Source organism: Lutjanus erythropterus, chromosome 5 (assembly GCF_056507025.1).
Source record: "Lutjanus erythropterus isolate fLutEry1 chromosome 5, fLutEry1.hap2, whole genome shotgun sequence".
Lineage (NCBI taxonomy): Eukaryota > Metazoa > Chordata > Actinopteri > Lutjaniformes > Lutjanidae > Lutjanus > Lutjanus erythropterus.
In genome coordinates this window covers 24834677-24857211 of record NC_139321.1, presented here as the reverse complement: position 1 = coordinate 24857211, position 22535 = coordinate 24834677, and the positions used below count along the sequence as shown (strand labels likewise).

General features: G+C 38.5%; 3 protein-coding genes across 4 annotated transcripts; 2 read left to right on the top strand and 1 right to left on the bottom strand.

Moving 5' to 3' along the window:
- Positions 1-1178: 1178 nt before the first annotated feature.
- On the top strand, positions 1179-12209 carry LOC146326972 (septin-8-A-like). Of its 2 annotated transcripts, none has more exons than XM_084719343.1 (10): positions 1179-1312; positions 3437-3551; positions 3710-3905; positions 5613-5799; positions 6151-6312; positions 6506-6602; positions 6785-6953; positions 7862-7994; positions 8078-8265; positions 11489-12209. In XM_084719343.1, exons 1-10 carry the CDS (start codon positions 1283-1285, stop codon positions 11541-11543), a joined length of 1332 nt encoding a protein of 443 aa, XP_084575469.1. In that variant the 5' UTR covers positions 1179-1282; the 3' UTR covers positions 11544-12209. The 2 variants fall into 2 exon arrangements, with proteins under 2 accessions (XP_084575469.1, XP_084575470.1); XM_084719344.1 differs by lacking the exon at positions 11489-12209 and adding an exon at positions 10416-11118.
- Positions 12210-12849: 640 nt separating this feature from the next.
- ccng1 (cyclin G1) lies at positions 12850-18687 on the top strand. The gene is made up of 6 exons (XM_084719338.1): positions 12850-13058; positions 14708-14971; positions 15059-15312; positions 15676-15754; positions 16741-16851; positions 17521-18687. Exons 2-6 carry the CDS (start codon positions 14708-14710, stop codon positions 17710-17712), a joined length of 900 nt encoding a protein of 299 aa, XP_084575464.1. The 5' UTR covers positions 12850-13058; the 3' UTR covers positions 17713-18687.
- Positions 18657-22315, bottom strand: nudcd2 (NudC domain containing 2). The gene is made up of 4 exons (XM_084719340.1): positions 21868-22315; positions 20566-20614; positions 20324-20475; positions 18657-19096 (listed from the first exon to the last, which is right to left on the bottom strand). Exons 1-4 carry the CDS (start codon positions 22054-22056, stop codon positions 19013-19015), a joined length of 474 nt encoding a protein of 157 aa, XP_084575466.1. The 5' UTR covers positions 22057-22315; the 3' UTR covers positions 18657-19012.
- Positions 22316-22535: the final 220 nt, after the last annotated feature.

The window sequence follows — 22535 nt, the reverse complement described above, 5'->3', positions numbered from 1 at the left end:
AGCATGTGGCCAGTTGCATTTTAGAGAAAAAACAGCAACAGCTGACTTCAAAGCTATGCTGAGACTAAAAGTAACGAGTAACAACAATCTTCATAGAAATGTAGTGGAGTCAAAAGTAGAATACTTGCCTTTTAAATGTAGTGACATGTAATTTTCTAAAGTATAAGTAACTATCTACAGTTACCTCTGCACCACAGCAGAGTTCTCTGTTATCAGAATTGTGTAGGAGGCAACTATGTCCAAATGCTGAGTGAACTTGAACCAATACATTAAATGTGAAATTAATATACTTTATTTTCTGTTGCTGTTGGAATCCAGACCCATGAAATCGCAGAGACGTGGACAGTGGCTCTTCATACAGCCTCGAAGTTGATAAAAGAAGAAAAATATCTGAACTGAAAATGAAGCTAGGGCCTGTGTGTCAACATAGTTATCTGAATAATTCCTAAAATCTAAAGCCACACACTATCTACCAATCTGCAGGGGCGCCGCCAGGGGGGGAAAAGTTAGGACGATTCTAAGGGCCCGGGCCTGACAGGGGGCCCTTTGAGGGCTATCAATATTATTTTAATAGTATTATCTAACTAATCTTTCAGGGGGCCCAAGATTTCTGGTGGCGCCCCTGCCAATCTGTCTAATTATAATAAGAGTAATAAATTTAGTAATAACTTAATGCACTGTAACACAAGCTAGTTATATAATTTCCATAAATGAAAAAGATGCAGGTATAATAAAAATCTTATATACTGATGGTCTTTTTCCTTTCAACACTTCCTTTCACAAATGCATAAAAAATTCAACTATATTCATATACAGTCAGTGACAGTCATCTTTGCTTCAATATTACTCAGTACGTTTGCAGTGCTTCCTTATTTTTCTCCACACATTTTCTCAAATTAAATTATATTTGAGCAACATTTTGTATCATTATCCAGACTATAATTCCACAGTTTCACTCCATAAACTGAAATTATCTACTTAAATGTAGTGTGGGCATACACACTTTTTAAATTAAAATTCCTTCTGTGGTCCTTGTGATGTGATCTATCTAAATCTGAGGTAAATTAAACACCTAAATGTGTGTTTTGGACGTTTTCTTTCCACTAACATGTCAGCTGCTGCTGTTGAATATTCAGAGCTGTTGTAATGTCGCCCTCCAGCACAGAGGGGGTGTTGCCTCCAAGTGGCCATATTGAAAGCAGTGTGAGAGTCTGTCCCTGTTAGATGAGCAGAGCAGCAGGTCTGGCTCTTAATTCCTGCACACAGCAGCCACTCTGTGACGATGGCGGCCGGTGAGGTGGATGTTTTCGCAGTAAGTACGATGATTTTCTGTCTGCGGGCCCGGGGTGACTCACGATCTGGTGTCTTCAGACCAGAAATAGGAATTAAGCCAGCTAACCCGTAGCGTTCAGGTGTGTGTGTGTGAGAGAGAGCAAGGTGGTGTATGTGGAGAATGCAGCAGGATCAGAGCTCGTTATGTGTAATGAATCGGGTTAAAGACGCGTTTTCAGCTGCGGTTCATTCAACAGAAATCATGCGACGTGCAGGGGGAAAAAAAAGCGCACTTCAGCATCGCAGACAGCTCAGCATGAGACAGCACGAAGCGCGCGCATCATCAACACTGCTGTTTACCTGTTTACCATGTCAACACCTCTGACAGGTGGACACACGGGTGGTAAACTAACAGGACAACAGGACCACGCATTAATAAATCACAGGACAGCAGACAGCAGGAGACTTAGTTAAAAGGATAAACATAAGTAGCATCTTCTTCAAGTGGCAGCTCAGCGAAAATTTAAGTATATATCAGCCTAACGTGTAATTCACGGTACGTCTGTAACCCAGGTGTATGTTGCATTGTAAAATGATGGAAGACTTGGTTAAGTTAAGGTAGTGTGTGTGTGTGTGTGTGTGTGTGTGTGTGTGTGTGTGTGTGTGTCTCAATCTGAAGGGGAGTTATGGGTACCAGGGCCGCCAGCAGCAGCTTGGATATCCTCCCACCCTGTGAAATAACATCTAAATAAAGAGCTCTTTGTGTGTGTGTGTGTGTGTGTGTGTGTGTGTGTGTGTGTGTGTGTGTGTGTGTGTGTGTGTGTGTGTGAGAAGAGAGAGGAACAGAAACGGATGATTGTTGTATTGAACACATCCTGGTCCTCATGTTGAGCCTTTTGCGAGATGCCAGTATCCCAGGGTGAGTCTGGTATAGGAGGAATGAACCATCTCCCACTTTATACAACCAGACCTCAATACATTCTCTGTATTCTTATTATTATTCTTATTCTTATTATATTAGATTATTATTATTATTTCTGTTTGTTTTATAGGCAGCATTTTATTCAGTTCAGTTAATTCAAAATGTTTTGAAATAGAACCATATCAAAAAAAGCAGTTCAGCTCGTCATGAAACAACATTTTATGTATATTTGATCTTTTTTCCTTAATCCAAGTTGTTCTGTTTGTGTTTCTTTTATTTATTTAGCATTTCTTTATCTGTAGTTGTTCAGTATTATTTAAAACACAAGTGAAAATCTACTGCTTCAGTGCCCTTGATGTCATTTTGGAATTAATATACAATATTAAAGAATACCAATTTTGGAATTTTTATTTATTCCTTATTATCGGAATCGGTCCCAAAAATTCAGTTTCAGTCAGCCTTTAATTTTTATAAAGGAAAAGGGACAGTTTTGTCATCCTAGTTTATCAGATTATTCTATTTTGTTTTAATTATTGTAAATTAAGTTAAATATCTTGATTTTGTTCAGTTAGTTGAGCAAAACAAGCAATTTGAAGAGGCAAATTTGGGTTTCAGAAAGATTGTTTATAACATTGGATAGAGTAATCTTTTATCTGTTATTGGACAGGTTAATAGATGATCAAAATATTTGTTTGTTTCAGCAAAAAAAAAGTATACTTATAATCACAAACCATTACCATTAGCATTGAAGTTGCTAACACATTGCTGATGTAGCAATATGAAAAACCTTATATATATGATATTCATTATATTGTTACATCCCTATAACACTTTGTATTGAGGCTGAGCCCTGATACCGTCTTACTACAGTCATAAGACACAGTATAAATAAATTATGACATCAGTTCTGAACACTCTAATGATCCTCTTAGTTTTTTGTTTTTTGTGTGTGTTTTTGTGTGTCTGTACTGGAGGAATTTGGTTTGTGGTACAGAGACAGATCCTTTTTATAGGTCGGACTGTTCAGCGTGTTAAGTGGAAGAGAGGGAGATGACCTCATTAGCAAAGAATGCTTTTAAGCTTGAAAGTAGAATGTGGGGATGGGATCTGACAGGAGGACTTTTTTTTAACCTCACCAAGTTATTGATTTAAGTTGTTGTGTCTTTGGATATTTAGTGATATGAAGTACATGTGATGAAATATTGCCGAAATGCAAATCAGTACTCTACCTCTGTACCTCAGAATGAAGAAAAGCGAACCCTCGAGCTCGGAGGCCATGTGGGGTTTGACAGTCTTCCAGATCAGTTGGTCAGCAAATCAGTTGCGCAGGGATTTTGTTTCAACATCCTCTGTGTAGGTATGTCTGAACCCAGGAGGAGTTCATAATCCAAAGTTAGTGCTTTGCACATAGCATGCATTAATGTGGAATTTGGAGCATTAAAGTGGAATTAGTGTCCCCCTCATCTCTGTTCTGTGTGTCATTTTCTCTCTCTCTCTCTCTCTTTTTTTTTTAAGGTGAGACCGGGATAGGCAAGTCAACATTAATGAACACTCTCTTCAATACGACATTTGAAAATGAGGAAGCCAGTCACTACCAGAATGAAGTACAGCTACGCCCACAAACATATGATCTGCAGGAGAGCAACGTCAACCTCAAGCTGACCATTGTGCACACCGTCGGGTTTGGAGACCAGATCAACAAAGAAGAAAGGTTCAAATTCTTGTGAATGTTTGAGTTTTTGTTAAGACTTCAGTACAGTTCTAAACAGACTGAAATAAAAGGATTAAAAATGGAAGAAACAGTCCTGCACAAAGGTAGAAAAATATAGAATGTTGTTAAAGGGATAGTTCAGATTATTTGAAGCCGGGTTGTATAAAGTCATGGTGCAAAATGCAGGGGGTCTTGGGGGGTCTGAGACCTCTTGATTGACACTGGAGAAAGCCTCAACAGCAAAATTTCGAGGTGATTCCCTTTTAAAATATTATTCGTCACTAAAAATGCATTTTAAAAAGCCTACTATGTTCAGTGTTTATTATTCAAATTGTACAACTTTTATTCAGGAATACGAGTACAGAAAAATATTGTTGTGGTGTTTTCTCTCATATTGCCTTCCCCCATGATTGGCACAGAGATAAATGGTTGGCAGTCCAATGTGTGGAAGTTTGGAAAACCAAATGTTAACCCATACAACTTAAAAAGCAGTAGATTACTTGCTAACTTTGGATTCAGTTTTGAAAAGTTAAATCAGAATAACAAGTAGGTAAGGTGGACCAGTTACCACCAGTTAATTTGCACATGATCTGAGGCACTATTGAAAGTCAGTGCACTAGACACAGTACATGTTGGTCCATCTAAAAAAATCAATATTACTTTAAGCGTATGTTCTATTTAGAATGTTTTAACTGCTTTACTTTGCCGTCAGAAAGCCTTTTCTGAAGGAAATCTGCTGTAATAGAAACCAAATATCGCTCAAACAACTAAACTCCATAGGCAAAATCAGTTATTTTAACTTGCAGATCACTGGAATTGCTGGTTTACCACTGGCTCGACCTGTTGGTTTTCTTTGTGTTGTTGTGTGACTTTGGTGAATCCTAACTATCCTTTTAATATACTGAAGTCACACAGTAACATAAACAAACTAACAAATCAAGGCTGTAAAAGAGCAGCAAATCTTGTATTCTACAAGGTAAAATGACTGATTTCATCTCTTGAGTTTGGTTACTTGGCTTATGTAACAGTGGTTTTCTGTCAAAAAGCTGTATGACAGCCAAGTAAAGCAGTGGAAATATTCTAAATATAGCATACAATTAAGATGGAATTGTTGGGGGTTTTTTTGGTTATTTTTGGTGGACCTTTTTTAAGTGGCTAAAATACATTTTATTGCTGACCCTGTCCACAGCTATAAATTGCTTAGCTGACTATCGATAAATACTTCATACAACCCCACTTCAAATTATCCAAACTATCCCTTTAAATTGTTACAGAAAACTTAAACAGAAAGCTTCAGTGCTGTTTTGATACAGATCTTTAAGAATTCAGAATTAGCAGTAGACATTTCTCTTGGTTAGATCAGAACTAGCTATTAATCATCTCCCCCTCTTGCTCTTGTATTTCAGCCAACACATTTGCACAGTATAGAATAGAGAAAGAGATCTGGCCTGTTTCTGGCATGTGAATCAGGAGGGAAGAAAAGGATTATGGGAATGACTGGTAGAACTAATTCAATCTCTATGGACATTTGAGTGCTACAGCAGCAGGGAGTAAAAAAGAGGGCATTCTTTGGCTGCAAGACTGTAGTCGCAAGATTTGTAACCAGGGTACTAACATGTCTCTCAAACAACAAGGAAAGTGATGTTAAGTTCAATGTTCCTACATGGAAGGATAAGATTATGATGCTCATCTTGTCTTTCTGTGCAGCTATAAACCCATTATTGAGTACATCGATGCCCAGTTTGAAAAATACCTTGAAGAGGAGCTAAAAATAAAACGCTCCTTGTTTAACTGCCATGACACAAGAATCCACATCTGCCTGTATTTCATCGCTCCCACCGGACACTCCCTGAAGTCTCTCGATCTCGTCACGATGAAAAAACTGGACAGCAAGGTGACCACAGACTGTGTTTCAGCAGTTAAAGGGATAGTTCACTCAAAAAGGAAATTTCAGTCATTATCTACTCACCCTCTTGCTGATTGTAGGTCGGTTTTAGGTTTTTAGTCCAGAAAACACTGCTGAATTTTCACAGGAAAACATATTCGCTTACATTACTTGAGATTCTGCGACTCTGTTTTCCTATGAATCTCCAGCATTGTTTTGTGGACTAAAAACCTAAAACCCACCTACAATCAGCAAGAGGGCGAATAGATAATGACTGAATTTTCCTTGTTGGGTGAACTGTTCCTTTAATGTTGGTTGTTCCTCAGTCTGTCATTCATGTTATGTTTTATTTTCATGTAGGTCAACATCATCCCTGTTATTGCAAAGGCAGACACGGTATCCAAGAGTGAACTGGACAAATTAAAGATCAAGATAATGAGTGAGCTGGTCAGTAATGGAGTGCAGATTTATCAGTTCCCTACAGAGGATGAGGCTGTTGCAGAGATCAACTCCTCCATGAATGTGAGTTGCAGAAAAGCCAGGGAATTTAGTAGTGAAGTAGCACAATCTAAGCCATAATTTGAATACACTGTCAACGTGTATTTAGAAGCATGTTGCAATAATTGAATGATTTCCTGGATATGACAACACTACTATTATTTTTAACCACATTTTTAAAAACATGTTGTAAAGATATCTGTGTCACATCTTGCAGACTCATCTTCCCTTTGCCGTGGTTGGAAGTGTTGAAGATGTTAAAGTGGGAAATAAGATGGTGAAAGCGAGGCTGTACCCCTGGGGATCAGTACAGGGTGAGTGCGCTGAATTGATTTGACAAGTCCCCACAACAGTAGAGCTTTTCAGTCAGATGCCCGCTGCCAAACTATTACCAGTTTTTCAGTTGAGGTATAAACATTATGACCAAAGTAGATTTTCAGTAAGATTTTCAGTAAGTGCAAAAGGTGAAATGACGAATCATATTTATTTTTTCCAGTGGAGAATGAAAACCATTGTGATTTTGTGAAGCTGAGGGAGATGCTGCTGCGTGTGAACATGGAGGATCTCCGAGAGCAAACTCACGCTCGACACTATGAGCTCTACCGTCGCTGCAAGCTGGAAGAGATGGGCTTCAAGGACACAGACCCGGACAGCCAGTCGTTCAGGTGAAATTAGGCACAGCGGTGATGTAACGCATCTGGGCAACTGACTTCAGTGGAACTGGTAAAAAAAAAAACAAACTCCTGCTCTCTTATGATGCTAAAACTAGGCTGACAGATTATTTTACTGATAAAATACAATTTTATAAAGTCCATGTTCATATGATTTGGTGAGATGTAAGTCTGAACTCTATTCAGATGGGATTAATTTCTCTAAGATTAGATAACCGTTTCTGTTAAATCTGCCTTTCTGCAATATATCATCAAAAACGCACCCAGGGACACATGGACAAATCTATCTCATTAAGTGGAAAATGGGAAATGTTTTGTCTAGAAAAAATGCACAAATACAAAAAATAGACAAACTAAGGAGTTGAAAATAAAATGAGCTAGTGAAATATAAATAGAAGACTAAAGTAAAGTTATATATTTTTTCTTATAGGAGGGGAAGGGGAAAAAAATAAAGCTTTTCTGGAGTTTGACGGAAAAGCTTGAAGCTTTAAAACTGGAGTCTATTTAGACTCTAGTTCAATTATTTAACTAACAGTATAAGTAATTGATGTACTTGGTTATATTTTTGTCTCATCTGAACCTTTTAATGCCCTCATAAATTCATCTAGAGGTGACAGATGACAGATGATAGGTTAGTTGTTATATCTTAGATAGAATAAATAAAATAAAATGATGATAATAATAATAATAATGATAAAAATAAAAGCACTGATACCTATACTGAAATCATGTCAACAAATTTTATATTGAAACTTACCAAAGATTTTACTGTATTTTGTAGCAAACATTCATGTTATAACAAAGCTGACTTTGAACAGCTGGACCAACCAAATCTTTAATAGTAATCCTGTCCAATCAGGGCTTTAGACTGAGCTTAACTTTGCTTTTCCCCTGATCTTCAGCCTTCAGGAGACATATGAAGCCAAGAGGAAGGAGTTTCTTGTAGATCTGCAGCGCAAAGAGGAAGAAATGAGACAAATGTTTGTCAACAAAGTGAAGGAGACGGAAGCCGAGCTGAAAGAAAAGGAAAAAGAGGTGAGGACTGACGTCATTACAAAGTAACTACTTCTTGAAAACATGCCGTATTTTGCTTCACATTGTTCCATCATCATCTGTAGCTTCATGAGAGGTTTGAGCAGCTCAAGCGGCTGCACCAGGAAGAAAAGAAGAATCTGGAGGAGAAAAGACGGGAACTGGAGGAGGAGATGAATGCCTTCAATAGAAGAAAGGTTGCAGCTGAGACACTGATGGGACAGGCTCTCCAAGGCTGCTCACAGCCATTCAAGAAGGACAAGGACAAGAAGAAGTAAGTTTACTTTTCTGTATGTGTTTGTGCTGCTGCTCAAGTGCCTTCTTTTGTACACCATGGTTGTTGGAGTGAGGATAACACTGCTAAATAATAACAGAGATCTCTCAAACTGTTCAAGGATGATTGTTTAAATGTCACACATACATTATATTCACAAGCCATGAACATGTATCCTCTAAGCCAGTTTGTGTGAAGTTGGTCGGACAGAGAGAGGGGAGGCGTACGTTGTGATTAATGAGATAGGATTCTCCTCCCAGAAGCCATGTTGGCTCAGAAAATGATACAGGGACAGATTCGGACTGACACTGTGTGCCCAGACATAGTAGGAAGGGTCACAGCTTGCATGACGCAGCCTGATGCTTATTTCTCTGCGGGCTGACATGCCAGACTGTATCTCAGGCAGGGGCACTTCTGTTTACGTTCGGCTGGTCTCACCGAAGCTCACGCCATGTGCAACGCAGATGATACTCAGACGTCCCACGTAGAGCCGTAATCATTTCTGCAGGTGGAAACATTATACGTCAACAGTGATTATGTACGCTCAGAATGTACAGATGCAGTTTAATGCTTAAGATTAGCCTTGAAAATCACAAAGCTGTCATCATGATTAGTAAACTAAAAATAAATGTGATTAAATGAAAGCTTGGTCTGTCAAAAATTTCACTATTAATGGCAGCTTGTACTGACTGTAATATACTACGATATGGGTGAAAATGTTGAAGCATACTGAAGGTATTAAGGCAGTATAATGCCACACAGGGCAAAGGATGTTGTTTCAACAGGTTTCTAGTGTGTTTTACCTTTAAAATACTGTAGCTGTTGATCTGTCTGGCTATGCTATATAACCCAATTTTGGAAAAATCAGTAAATATACTATTGAATGTTTAAAAATGCAAGAATAGCTAAATACACTAAATATGTGCACAAGGTTCAAAATTGAAAATAGCCATATCAACATGATAAGCTGGAATTTGTCTCAGTGAGCTCACTTAAGCAAAAACAGAAAAAAACAAAGATAATACAACCACTCACTCATCAATTACAGTATATATGTTTAACAATAAAAGGATTTATAAGATAATGCCTAAAATTAGGAATGTCACAATAACAAAAATATGCCACGATAAAAAGTCCACAATATGATATTTATCAGAATATTAAAAAATAAAGAAAATCTGATATGTACCGCATTCTCCTGCATCCTTTTTTAAAATATAATAAATAAAAGTAGCCAGACATGATGTAAACATGGGCATAAAATTGGCAGGAATTGAATTTGTATATACACGCCAGCATTAAGTAGCATGCCTTTTATAAAACAAAATAAAAATAATGGAATAAGATAAATAATCATGTAATATCATGGTAGATATGGTTACAGTCCTGCACAGTATTGAGACATTTTTATGTGATATTATGATATTTGATATATTTTTATAAAGAGGTCTCTGTAGAAGATGAAGAATGTGTGTTAAAAGTTTTCAGGTATTGAAAACATTCTGGTAAATTAAACATTTCAGGCAAGGCAAGGCTGTTTTTAAAATTGCAAGTTATTGGCTTAATTTATCTGCTTTAGGTGCTGTGATATGTTTTTTCAGGATGTAACCAAAACGGTAAATTGCAGTTCTCGTGGAGATTCTCTGAACTTGTCTGACCAGACTGCATTAGTGAGAGAAAAGAAAATATTTTTATATTCAGCTATTTCTGGTGATACAGACATGGTTGGTTAGAGATGCTCTAAATATGGTGTCAGTGTTATATGTCTTGTTGGATATGACCTTAAGCTTAAAACCCTTGAACTGAGCGATCGGAGTGAGAAACATCTTTACAAGTTCGATTTCAATCTGATTTCATACCACGTAAGTGGGCCCCCTTGAGTGTGGCCTAAATGTGATTTGGAGAAACTGGTGTCCATAACATTTTTTAAACGATCCAATGTTAAAATGGGAGTCGAGCTGCCAGTCTGACTCTAAACACAGCCTAAAATTTCAGCCTATAGAACAGAGGTGAATGTTTAAAGAGGATACAACCCCAACACCGGTGCATCCCCATTTCATTCATTTATTTCTTTGATTTCTACCATACGTCATATCCTTCCTTTTTTATTATTTTCTCCATATTTTGTCTTATTTCTTTTCCACTTTCAGTTGATTTTTGGATCAAACATCCAGGGAAACCAGGAATGTGTCTGCCATCAGCATGGGAAAAAGAGACTGTCATATCTGACATTACTTCCTGACACTGTATGTGTGGACATAGTGTCACAGTCACAAAGCATGTATGTCAGCCTGAATAATGTGATGGCTATAAGCCTCTGTGTACTTATGGATCAAAAAGGTAGCTTTGCTCAGTGTACTTAATTTCTCTCTAGTGCTGACTCTGCTAGACACACAATCCACGGACTGTTGTCATAACAAGTAGCGTGTGTTATTTTATGTTCTTGCCATGAATGTCTGTTCATCCAAGTCTGTTTCTCAGTGAGAAAACTTCATGGTAATAGAAAATGAGTATTTCAGTTACTGACTGAACTGAACTGATGGTTGTTAGTTATGTTATGTTGTAACATGCACTAAGCATTTGTTTATATTTATACATGCAGTTATTCACAAATTGAATTGTCTCCAGTAGTTTTTTTTTTAAGTAAGAATGTATAATAATGCACATAAACTATTGATAAGTTTTTTTTGAATTGTTGTTAGTTTGAGTTAAGATAATTTAATTGTCTAAATAATACAATTCTATGCAAAATTATGAAGAAAATAATTTCAATAATTTACAGTGAGTCTGGAAGTGAGTCAAACATTCTTCCTTCATTTATATTCAAATAAATCATGACGATGGAAAACCGAACATGGCATCAGTTCATCTGTTGGTCATCTGAACCCTTTCACTTCGGTGGGACTTTCCATCACATCAGTCATTTGTATGATTCAGAGCATTTCATATCACGCTTGTTGTTGTTGTCATAACAAAACATGGTTTTTGAATGATTAACAGTCTTTCTGTAAAAAGTACCCTTTTAATTCAATTTTCAGTGTTATTTTTGCCTTCACCCAGTGGCAGCAAAAAAGTCAAATAACCAAACGCTTATTACACTTTATTATCCCTTGTACTAATTTTTGTCAATTTCATATCTTGTTCAGATGTGATTAATGACCTCAATGACTTTGTAGTGCTGCTTGTTCAGATAAATGACATGGTTTTTCTTTCCTTTTCATAGCTTCTTTAGTCTTCCATCAGCGTGCTCCTTAACCTCAGGAAGGAATTTGAATTAGAAGACTTTCTACCACACCAAACAATCACAGACTAACAATCGAGTTTATTATTTTTTACAATATGAAATAACAGTTTTATAGAAATGCACTTAACATCCCTGGAAGTGAGTCGGCCTGAAGTCTTCCATGTCTACTAAACTCTCCTTTAAGCTTCGAAGCAGCGCTCTGTAGCATGGTCTCTGCATGGCTCCTAACCTTCATTCCTCAAAGTATTAAACTATCTTCTCTGCCAAAATCTCAGTTTTTGTACTGAATGTGCTAAATGTTCATTCATCTGCCATGTTATGCTTGTAGTTTTTGACTGATGGAATTTTACACTGTGAAATATATATTATAAAGTGACATGGTATTGCTGTTAAATGTTGTATGGATTGTACATTATATTATGATTTTAAAGCACTTTAATCAGTCATAGTACAAATACTATATTTAATCATTGTAAAAGGTGCCCTATCATACTAACATGTCAGCCCTTATGTTGTGAAAAAGAGGTTTAGTTAGAAGTATTTTATAGTTTTAAACTGGAAAAAACATATATACTACTGGATGTATATAAATTCAGGATTAAATCTCTTAGTGTTAGTCAATCTTATATGGTGGGTCTGTGTTGGCCTGCTTGCAGATTTGTATATCCTAATGTAATAAAGAGTTACTTTATTGAAAATGTGCCTTGTTGTCTTCATAATTGCACTTTTAGACAGAAAACGCAGACAGAGAGAGAGCAGGCTGTGGTATGGTTGTATTCAGCAGGTTCAGGTTCCTTCCAGACTGTTCCAGAAACCAGCCAGTAGGTTCCCATTTAGAAAGAACAAGAGATACTATAGTATGATAATGTATGATCTTTGAAAACAATCGATATATGAAATTTTAAGAAATCCAACAGAGTGTTCCAGAAAATTCACTGACAGTTGTAATAGGGGTTTTCTGTTATTTACCCCCTCCTGCAGAGTCACAAGACCTTTCATGGCCTCTGTGTCACTGACAGCAAAAGTAGTAAAGAAACTTAACTGTTTCTATCGATAATAAATCTATTGTTTCACATTGTTATTTTGAGTAAAACGGATTTTAGTGTTTAATATAATTTTATTGCCAACATAATACGAGACACGATGGGTGGCAATTTTCGGCCATGTCCCACCTCCTCAGCTGCAATTGGTCCTGCTGGATGTAATGGGCGGGCCTTAATGTTAATGGATGGACAACTATCCAATTGAAATTTAGAAACATTGACGTCATCTGTTGGTGGCCAATGAAAGCTCACCATGTTTGGGCATGGGCTTGGTTTTAGCCATGCATTAAAACCTAAACTGCCCTTTTCCCCATCGCCTTACGCCAAGGGTAGGGGGGTGTGCATAGGCAGAAATTAACCTATGCTTAAAACTTTCTTTAGTGAAAGTTCATACTTACACTTTTTTGTGTTTTAAACCTTTTTTCACTCGCTTACTTCAAACGCGCGGAGGATTTTTTCCACTGCTGATTTTACATATTATCCAAGGCAACGTAACTTGAGCCAAGGTAAGTTATCCAGTCTTTCTTTTGTATCATAACAACTAACAGTATGTTTAACTCAAAGTGGTAGTTCGGGGTTAAAAACCTTAAAACACGTCGTTATGTGGCTGTTGGTAACTTAAAATAAACTAAATGAACACATATTATTGTAACGTCAGGTAGCGTTAGCGATTGTAGCTAACGGCTACGTCGGTAACGTCATATTAGTTTGTTATTTCCCTTTTGACTTCATGAAGCTTAACGTTAATTTGATTTAATGACTGCTGTGTTGTGTCTTATAGTTTTGTCCACAGTTTTACAGTTTAAATCGTGTTATATCACTTGGGTTGTTGCTGTCATCAGGCTCACTGTTAGCTCTCCATTGGTGTGTATGGCAGAGACATGTCCTGACATGACGCAGGTCTCTACCCGCCTGCCGCTCGAGGCAGCGGCCTGTTCCTCTGATATAACGCTAGCTTTTAGCCCAACTAATATTGTGCCCAGGCTGTCGAAAATATTACTAAAACAGAGTGACTCGTATATTTTGAGTAATTTGTATCGACGCAAACATGATAAAGTACTATTACAGGTAGTGTGAAACTTTGTTTGACGCGTTCCTGTGAAGTATCTCTGTTATGTGCTCCTGTCCAGGCCAGTTGAGTCCAGTTCAATGACAGCTGTTAGGGGAAGGCTTGTTACTTGATAACTTACAAATATGGAAACACTCCAATGTCTCAGATAGTCCTGAGCAATACATAATCGTTTCTCCCAATCAAGTCAAAGCGTTCAAGGTAATAAACTGCATTAATTTGATATTCTGGACATTTGGAAAATGTAACAATATTTGTCATAAAATCATGGCATATTAAGTAGCAGAGCTACTGGTATAGTGATTAGTTGATCGATTAGTCCATCATTAGAAAATTGGTGAACAAGTATTTTTACAATTCAGTAGTTAATGATTAAAGGACGTTTTCCAAACAAAAATGTTAAACGTGCTCCGGTCTCTGAAATGTAAGCATTTTCTGCTTTGTCATTTATTATGAGAGGTGAAGGGTCTTTGATTTTGACTGTTAGTCAAAAGAAGCATATTCATGACATTACTTAAGGCTGTGGGAAATTGTGATAAGTATTTTTCACCATTTTTAGACATCTTGTAGACTAAACAATTAATTGATAAATTGTCAAGATAGCCGTCAGATTAATCTGATGAAAATAATAAACCACAGCCTTATGAACTAGATACTTTCCTTATCTGTAGTCTATATGGTATAACACTAACACTTGCTAGATGTCAGAGATTACATTTTTTGTAGAAGAAAAAAGATTAGGTGGTGTCTGGGATTTGGTTACCTTGATATGGTATGACTGCTGTCACAGATACAAATTTTAACTTTTCTGACTTAAGCAGAGTCAGAAGGTTAATGTCTTGATCTGCTTGGCTGTCATAGCCACATTAATATTTTATTTAGAGGCCATATTGCTCATCACAATGTCTTATTTAGGCATCAGATAATATCAGCTTTGATAGATGTAGTAATACCTGTGGTTGCAAAGTATTGAATACATTTTTATAGTCATACAAATAATGTCACATTATCAGTATTGGAACTTAAAGTCTAAAATATTGTGTTTTACTTTGAGTCCGTATAATTCTCTATTCTCTATCTTCTCAGATGATCGATACAGTGACTGGACCTGGAGCACAGCCCTTTGCAGTTCAGCTGAAGGCTTTGACAGATCTGGAGGGCCGATACCAACCAAAGCTGAGCGGCTTGAGGCTCATTGAGGGCTCACAGGACAACGGCCTCAGGATGACCACCAGACTCAGGGAGCTGGAGGTGAAGGACCTGCTCTCTCTGACCAGGTTCTTTGGTTTCAGCTCGGACACCTTCTCACTGGCCATCAGCTTGTTGGATCGATTCCTCTCTGTGATGAAGGTTTGTAAATGCATGGATGCCTCAAAAATCTTGTTGGTTGATTAGAAATAAAGATGGTTGTTTTATAATCTCCACTGTCCCCCACAGATTCAACCAAAACACCTTTCCTGTGTGGGTCTGTGCTGCTTCTACATTGCTGTGAAGTCCTCAGAGGAGGAGAAGAACGTGCCACTGGCCAATGACCTGATCCGTATCAGTCAGAATCGCTTCACAGTGTCTGACATGATGAGGATGGAGAAGATCATCATGGAGAAGCTCTACTGGAAGGTGAAGGCCCCCACAGCCCTCCGCTTCCTCCGCCTCTTTTACAGCCACATCCAGGAGCAGCTCGATGCTGAGAGGTATGAACAGATGGTCACATCACCTTGCAGGGCTGAACCTTGACTCAGCAAGATTATATTTACTCTACTGAAATGTGTCTTCTCATACTTGGCTTTTAAGAGAATTCTAGCCAAAAATAGGCCAACAGGCACATTATTGTTTGAAATCAAGCAGAATGTAAGACATTTGACATGTTAGAAAATCCTCTGTTCAAAACAATACTAGTGTTATTGTGTACTTTGTTAAAAAATATAAAAATGAACTGGTCATTTTTCTGTCCCAAATTGACTGAGGCGGATGGTTGTCTGATCTAGAGAGTTCTGCCTCACATCCAGCTTATATTAATTTGAAATCTTGACACTAAAAGCATTTTCTTTTTCCAGCAAGAAGATACTTAGCCTTGAGAGACTGGAGGCTCAGCTGAAAGCCTGTCACTGCTCATTTGTCTTCTCCAAAATAAAGGTAAGCCAAAATAACTGGTCTGCCAACATTTTGGAAGATGACCTATTTCCAGTCGGAGTTGTATTGCATTAGACAAATGCATAATTGGAACGTGGCATCCAGCATAGAGTTGGGCGATATGTTAAATTTTTCCAAACGATCACCGCCCCCCTCCCACCTTCTCCTGTCCTCTCAGGTCTCAGCTGGGAGATGTGCACAAGCGGCAAATTCACTATATTATGTATTCTGCATACGTTCACTACATCCAATAGTCAAACTCACAAAGTGTCCAGAAAGTACACGTTCTCACACCTATTTTCCATTTTAAACAGGGAAATACAACCCTACACCTTCTGAATTCAAGTTTCCCTCTTAACGAACTAAGACGAAATTGGCTCGTTAACTCTTTGGAAAACACACTTCATGTAAACTCAACAGAAAGACTCACCAAAACTGTCTTTGTTAGTCTGTCCACTCTTCCAAAAATCACAAACTCTGGTTTGGTCAGAATGAATCCTCACTTGACCATGTGAAGAGTGTATAAAAAGTCTGACTCTGCAGGCTGTTTTCCTTTCACTTCTCACCCAGCTCAGTGCATTCATGGTTGGCTAAGTGGGTCTGTACTGCGCTGATGGATGAGGGCTGGGTGCAGAGCAGAGGCTGTCACTCTGCAGACTATTACATTAGCAAAATAAAATGACAAATATCGCCCTAAAAATCGGATAAAAAAGCAATCAGCGATTCATTCAGCCCATCGTCAATAGACAATATAGTTTTACAATCGCCCAACCCTAATCCAGCAGTTCCACTTGCTCACCATTTTGCCTTCAGTTCATTTTGCTTTGTCATTATTTGTAGCAGTAATCCAGGTATAGAGTGGGCCATCTGTGTTGAACATATCCATTTCTTAAATGTTTTCTATTGTCTTAGTTTGTTTACACAAACATATGTACTGTGTTTTGCAGTTTTTTTGTGTTAAAGAATCTATACTCTTTCTCTCTCTGCAGCCATCCCTGCTTGCCCTCGCTCTTCTGTGTTTCGAGGCCCAGGAACAACACGACCCTGAGCACACTGACAAAATATCCGAGGCTCTGGAAAATCTGCAGCAGCAGCTGAATGTAAGTGCCAGCTATTAAAATTCTTAAAAGAGAAATATGTAATATATCTACTGTACTAAGAATGACCAAGATATGTCATCTGAGATTAAGGAAACATGCTAAATTGAAATACTGGCTTCTCTGACAACAGTGGTACAGTCATTATGCTGTATTTTGACATTTCCATTCTGGCATGGAACATCTGTTTTTGTTTGCTCATCTCATGTGTATTCACTCTACATGGAGTTAAAATCTATTGAATGAGTCAGTGTCTGTTAATGAGATGTAAGAAATCAGAATTTGTTTGGAAAGAGTAGGTGTTCTAATGGTTAAATTAAAGGCAATATGTTAATGGAGTCTAGCAGCCAGTAAAGATGGCAGTCACTGAACTTTAACTCCAATGCCAACTCTGGTGTTCAGTTTTTTTTTGTTTGTTTTCAGGATAACAGGCATAGCTTTACATCTACAGGCAGTTGAGTTATAAACAGCTGATCAGCTTGCAGTGTAGGACTCATCATTGCACTTGTTTAGGTTCAGTGTCCCTGCAGGCAGGCAGCCTGCCTGAGCTACGAGTCTGGGGAGGCCAAAGATGCTATATGGAAATTAGTTACCATGAAGATATGGACCAGACACTCAGGTGTGCTGCCAGAAATTACAATTAGTTTTTTCCACATTGTTTTTGCTGCGTAGGTCAAAGATGGGGACCTTGTTTGTGTGCGGGAGCTGGTTGGAAAATGCCTGGCTGAATATGCCACCACCAAGTGCTCCAGGCCGATCAGCCAGAGGCTTCGCTGGACTATTTCGGGAAGAACAGCACGTCAGCTGAAGCACAGCTACTACAAGATCACTCATCTTCCCACCATACCTGAGTCAGCTTATTAAACCTGGAGGTACAAATGGGTGACCTTACTTCTACAGAGAAAAATGACAACTGTCCCCAAATCTTTGTTCTAATTGGATGTAACTTTTAGTTGACTTTTCTTGTATGGTCACCCATGTGTACAGCTCCTGTTATTTTCCTTACAGATTTTCATCTGTGTTGGTGGATTTCTTTAAGGAAAAGCTTAACATGTAACGGTTTTCCTCAAGTTTGTCTGTCATCTATTGATCAAGCATGCATTTTATCTGCGCCAATGACAAGGAGTAACACTTTGTGAGAAAGGTTAATATGCTACCATCCTGCTAAGTTTTACTTTCCTGGTTGAGTTGCTTGCACAAGTGTACAGTATGTTCTTGTTTAAATCCGTACCAAGGTGTTTGGATTTCCTGGAACGGGTTGCTGTTTTAAGCTAATAAGTATAGAACCACCTAGGTCCTCAGTCCACCATGTGGAAGAGGAGGGAGAAGGATTTTGTGAACAGCAAAAATGGAACCAAGAAATCGGGCCCAAAATCCTTAACTCCCACCCTAGGTTGCTAAACTGTCCTGAATGCACACTCCTACCCAAGGTGATGATTTTTTGTTTTCTTATTTTGATATGGCGAGGGAGCTCCGGATTTCTCCGGTGAACTGAGGCTAGTGACGATCTTGTCATGTATGGCTAACAATACTGTTTGAGCTGAAATAACAGCAGCGGTTACAGATGAGTTGTTTTCACAGATGCTTGATTTGTGTACACAGAGTGAAGCACCATGTGTTAATTGATTTCAGTTGAGAACACTCAAAAAATTGGTCCTTGCAGTGGAAATGTGGATTGGAATTTGTATTGCATTTTCTGTGCCAGTTTCCCTGTCTAGTTGAAGTTTCTTTTAGTGACAAAAATAAAAATGTGTTCTCAAATTCCAACTTGCTAATTGAACAGACCATCTGGTTAACCTATATACATGTACCTTTCAATAAAACTTTATTGAAAAGCTATTGCTGTTTGCATTTCTTATTTCAGAGACAATACAGCTCACAGGCTTCTTACAACCGGATACTGCAGTTCACACCAACCGCCTGTATAACGAGCCCTGTAACTTTACAAATCGGGCCCAAACAACATGAGTATGTCGCAGCCCAGACAAGCTAAAACAAAAGGGCTGCTGTGAAAAATATTTCTTAATTGAACAATAAAGTCAACCAAAGTGAAGGCAAATCTGTTGAGGCCACTGTTCCTCTGCATGTCATTGATGTCCTCATTAGTGTTCATTTGGCAGAGATGACATCCTCAGCCTGTAGCAGGTTTTTAACATGGCATCAGTCACTTCTGTAAACTGGAAAAGTCTGGACCACCACCGGCAAAATTCCCAGAGATCTCTGCACCGCTGAAGTCAAATCCAGGATTCTAGCAAAAGGGAAACGGAATGAATTCATTTGCATGAACCTTGTTGCAGTCAAAGCAAGGACACATTTAAACTTATTTTTTAAACTCATACTGTAAAACTAATGATAATTCATGATCCCAATTTTCCCCCAGATTTTTTGCATATTGACAAGGTTGGCTTAGGCCAGATGTCAGTCTGCAATTTATATTTGTGTTGGAATTTCAGTTAGCCTTGTATGGCAATTCTGCCACACGAAACTCAATTAGAACAAAAATATAAGCTAAATGTGTTCCCATTTGCTTTAAAATTATGTGAAATCAACAAATTGGAAGCTAACATGGGTAGTCAAGTAAAACCACAGACTATATTTGGAGGTCCTCAGACATTCTGGGTCCCAACCTCAGCTGGACCAGCATCAATGATATTTAAGCTTAATTGAAGCCTGCAACCCCCATCTGCCTGTCTTACTTCACTCATCTGTCCCTCTTATCTCTTCCCCATCTGTATTTTTTTCCTGGCTCTATAGTTAGGGAAAAACGTTCTGTATTTTCTCTTTTCAAGCGGCCCCATGCTCACATTAGCTAACCTACATCCCAAAATTCACATTCATATTTCAGAACTGTGCTGCACAGAGGCCCCCACAAATGCAAATCACTGATTTCCAAATGAATGGAGACTTGGTGTTATTTTTGGGCATATATATGTGTAAGTGTAAATGGACAAAACATCTCAAAACATTACCAAACCACAATAGGTAAAAGTCATTTTTTCAGCCAAGTGATGTGATCAAGTTTTTTATCCACAATGCACCACTTTCTTTAAAAAACTATTAGGGATTTGTATGTGGTAACTTGCAGGTAATACGAACAAGTTTTGGTTTGACAATTTGTGAGAAAATCCTTTGACCAGTTAGACCATTTGACCACTTATTTCAAGAAAAGTGCTGGATCAAATTCCATATTTCAGCATCTTAATAAGACAAGGCAAACTTCATGAAAAAAAAACATGAAAATGTATCAATGACTTATTAAAATGTATATTTACATTATTATCAAAAGAAGACCAGTCCAACTGTTTTTTCATAACTTATTCATTCATTACTTATTAGTTACAACTTATAACCCTTATAACAAAGTGACCCTGATGTGGCTCTGTGTAGAGGGAGACAGGTGTGCATTTAATAATTTGTAATAACATCTTGAGAACACACTCCATGATCTTTCAGATGAGACTTTAATCAAACTGACCTCCCGCTGGAACCTCTCCAGTGTGAGCTTTCTCTGCATCTGGTCCTGGACCCAGGCATTTGCACAGTACTCCCCCTCCAGCAGGGACGACCAGCAGTTCCCTGCTTCTCTGTTGGTCTTCATCAGAACAATCCGGATGAGACACTTGTCCTCTAAGCAGAAAAAAAGAGGTAAACAGGAATGGGATAACAGGGTGGTTTTTGTGCATTAAAGTCTAGGTTATTCAGAGGTGTGCAACCTACCTAGTGTCCATGTAGCTTCGTCAGACATGGTTGTGTCAAACAACTTTCCCTGACAGAAGTAATAAGAAGAGATGGTGAGGTTAATCATCAGGAGTTTGTGATTTCAGGTCACAATACAAGAGGTACAAATATGAGCTGGGCTCAATCCCAACTGAGAGGACTGAGTGAAGAAAGGCCACTGAAATTACAGTATTTATCTATTTTGTGCAGCCGAAAAGAAACAGGAAGTGTGTTGGACTACCATTATTACTAATGGCTCTGTTCCACTAAGTGTCATAAAAAACTATCTACTGAATAAGATTTAGCCACCATTAAAGGGACAGTTCACTCCAAATCAAAAATACAGACTTTTCCTCTTATGTGTTGTGCTATTTATTCATCTGCATTGTTTTGGTGCTGAGTTTTGGAGACATCTTTGTAGACTGTCAAGAGCTAGAAGGTTTAACATTGTTTGACAACACTGTCAGCAGCTCAGTGCTTCAGTCTCCTTTTAAACTTGTCTCTCTTCCTGTTCTTGGAGTCTACTGCTCCTCTGATCAACGCCAGCAACACACTAGCACAGTTGTGTGTGTGACCAGCGCCATTGAATATGATTGTGACCATGCGGTCTGTGCAGTTGTGTGCATTAACCACACAACCACTGTCAGATGCGTGAATGTAAAATTGACCAGCACAGAATCAGATATCGGATCGGCCAATTCCAGTCACCCACCAGTCGATCACTGACATCTCTATCTGCGGGTGTAAAATCATTCCCACATGAAACTGCTCACAACAAGGTCTGTGGATTATCTTGAGTAACCAGGTCACAATTTCTGGAAAGAGACATTGCTGTTGAGTTCTCCAGTTGTATGTTTTTGAAGTGCTGACCACCTCAAACCAAGTGCCATCTCACTTCATCATAATGGAGAGAAGGCAGACATCTCTAAAACTTGGCAAGTCACACCAAGTCAGTCTGGATAAACAGGACAAATATGTTTTTGATTTTGGGGTGAACTGTACCCTTAATATCATTGATTATACCCTGTTGTACACCCTTATGATTATATGTAATATATATGATATTAAGTTTTCCCACTTCATATTTATGCTGACCTAAGTTATATAGATTGTAAAGATGTTTTCCTCTATCAGATTTAGTTTGTTTGTAGTTGTTGTCACAGTGGACAGATTTACTGAATCACAAATTTTACATTCTGTGGACCAAAATGGCATACAAAACAGATGAAGAAAAATGTAAAGAGGACATACATTGGACTTCACTTCCTTATTTAAAGAAGATAAAGTGATTCCAGGACTTACCTTGAATATTTCCTTCTCTTTGACATGCAGCTCGATGTCTCTGGATCCCAAACGGCACTTGATCTCTTTCGCAGACGTCCCGTGAGGCACGTTGACTTCAATGAAAACCTCCTCCATGGTCTGGTACCAGGAGCCCCAGGGTGTCGGGCAGGGGACCACGCCGCTCTTCTCCTCAAAGTGTACCGACATGCTCCGGCTTCTCACCAGCTGACAGGTCTGTTAACTGCAGCTAACTACTAACTTAGCACTGTATCTGGCTAGCAGAGAGGCTATGCCAACAGTTTGCTACACGGGTAGTCTTTACCACTCTTAACTTATGTACCGCTTTGCATAAATGTTGTTGTGACCATCACAATTTAAATTTGTTTCAGTATTTGTTGGTCATGTTGTCTCCCGCCATGTTGTTGTGCCTCCCACCCCTCTAGTGTCGTGTCTGGAAGAGAACTCTTGATTTTGCAACTCTCGCGACATTTTTACACATTATTTCTTCGTTGTGAAAGTTGTACAAGCCAATGTACTGTTTTATATAGTGCTACAATGCCGTGATTATAACCTGGGTAGGTTTAGGGACAGACAATCAGTCAGTTGTTAGGGAAAGATCATGGTTTGGGTTAAAATGATCACTCTCGCGAGATTTTTCGCGGGTCCGGGGTTCCCTTCTATCAAAC

What these genes read in the sequence shown, in the direction of transcription:
- LOC146326972 (XM_084719343.1), top strand. Translation starts at nt 1,283, where the DNA reads ATGGCGGCCGGTGAGGTGGATGTTTTCGCA. An exon ending in GTGAGGTGGATGTTTTCGCA is followed by an intron (nt 1,313 to 3,436) that starts GTAAGTACGATG and finishes TCTGTACCTCAG; the next exon opens with AATGAAGAAAAGCGAACCCT. An exon ending in TTTCAACATCCTCTGTGTAG is followed by an intron (nt 3,552 to 3,709) that starts GTATGTCTGAAC and finishes TTTTTTTTTAAG; the next exon opens with GTGAGACCGGGATAGGCAAG.
- ccng1 (XM_084719338.1), top strand. Translation starts at nt 14,708, where the DNA reads ATGATCGATACAGTGACTGGACCTGGAGCACAGCCCTTTGCAGTTCAG. An exon ending in GATTCCTCTCTGTGATGAAG is followed by an intron (nt 14,972 to 15,058) that starts GTTTGTAAATGC and finishes TGTCCCCCACAG; the next exon opens with ATTCAACCAAAACACCTTTC. An exon ending in TTGTCTTCTCCAAAATAAAG is followed by an intron (nt 15,755 to 16,740) that starts GTAAGCCAAAAT and finishes CTCTCTCTGCAG; the next exon opens with CCATCCCTGCTTGCCCTCGC.
- nudcd2 (XM_084719340.1), bottom strand. Translation starts at nt 22,056, where the DNA reads ATGTCGGTACACTTTGAGGAGAAGAGCGGCGTGGTCCCCTGCCCGACA. An exon ending in AAGAGAAGGAAATATTCAAG is followed by an intron (nt 20,615 to 21,867) that starts GTAAGTCCTGGA and finishes TACTTCTGTCAG; the next exon opens with GGAAAGTTGTTTGACACAAC. An exon ending in TGGAGAGGTTCCAGCGGGAG is followed by an intron (nt 19,097 to 20,323) that starts GTCAGTTTGATT and finishes CCCTTTTGCTAG; the next exon opens with AATCCTGGATTTGACTTCAG.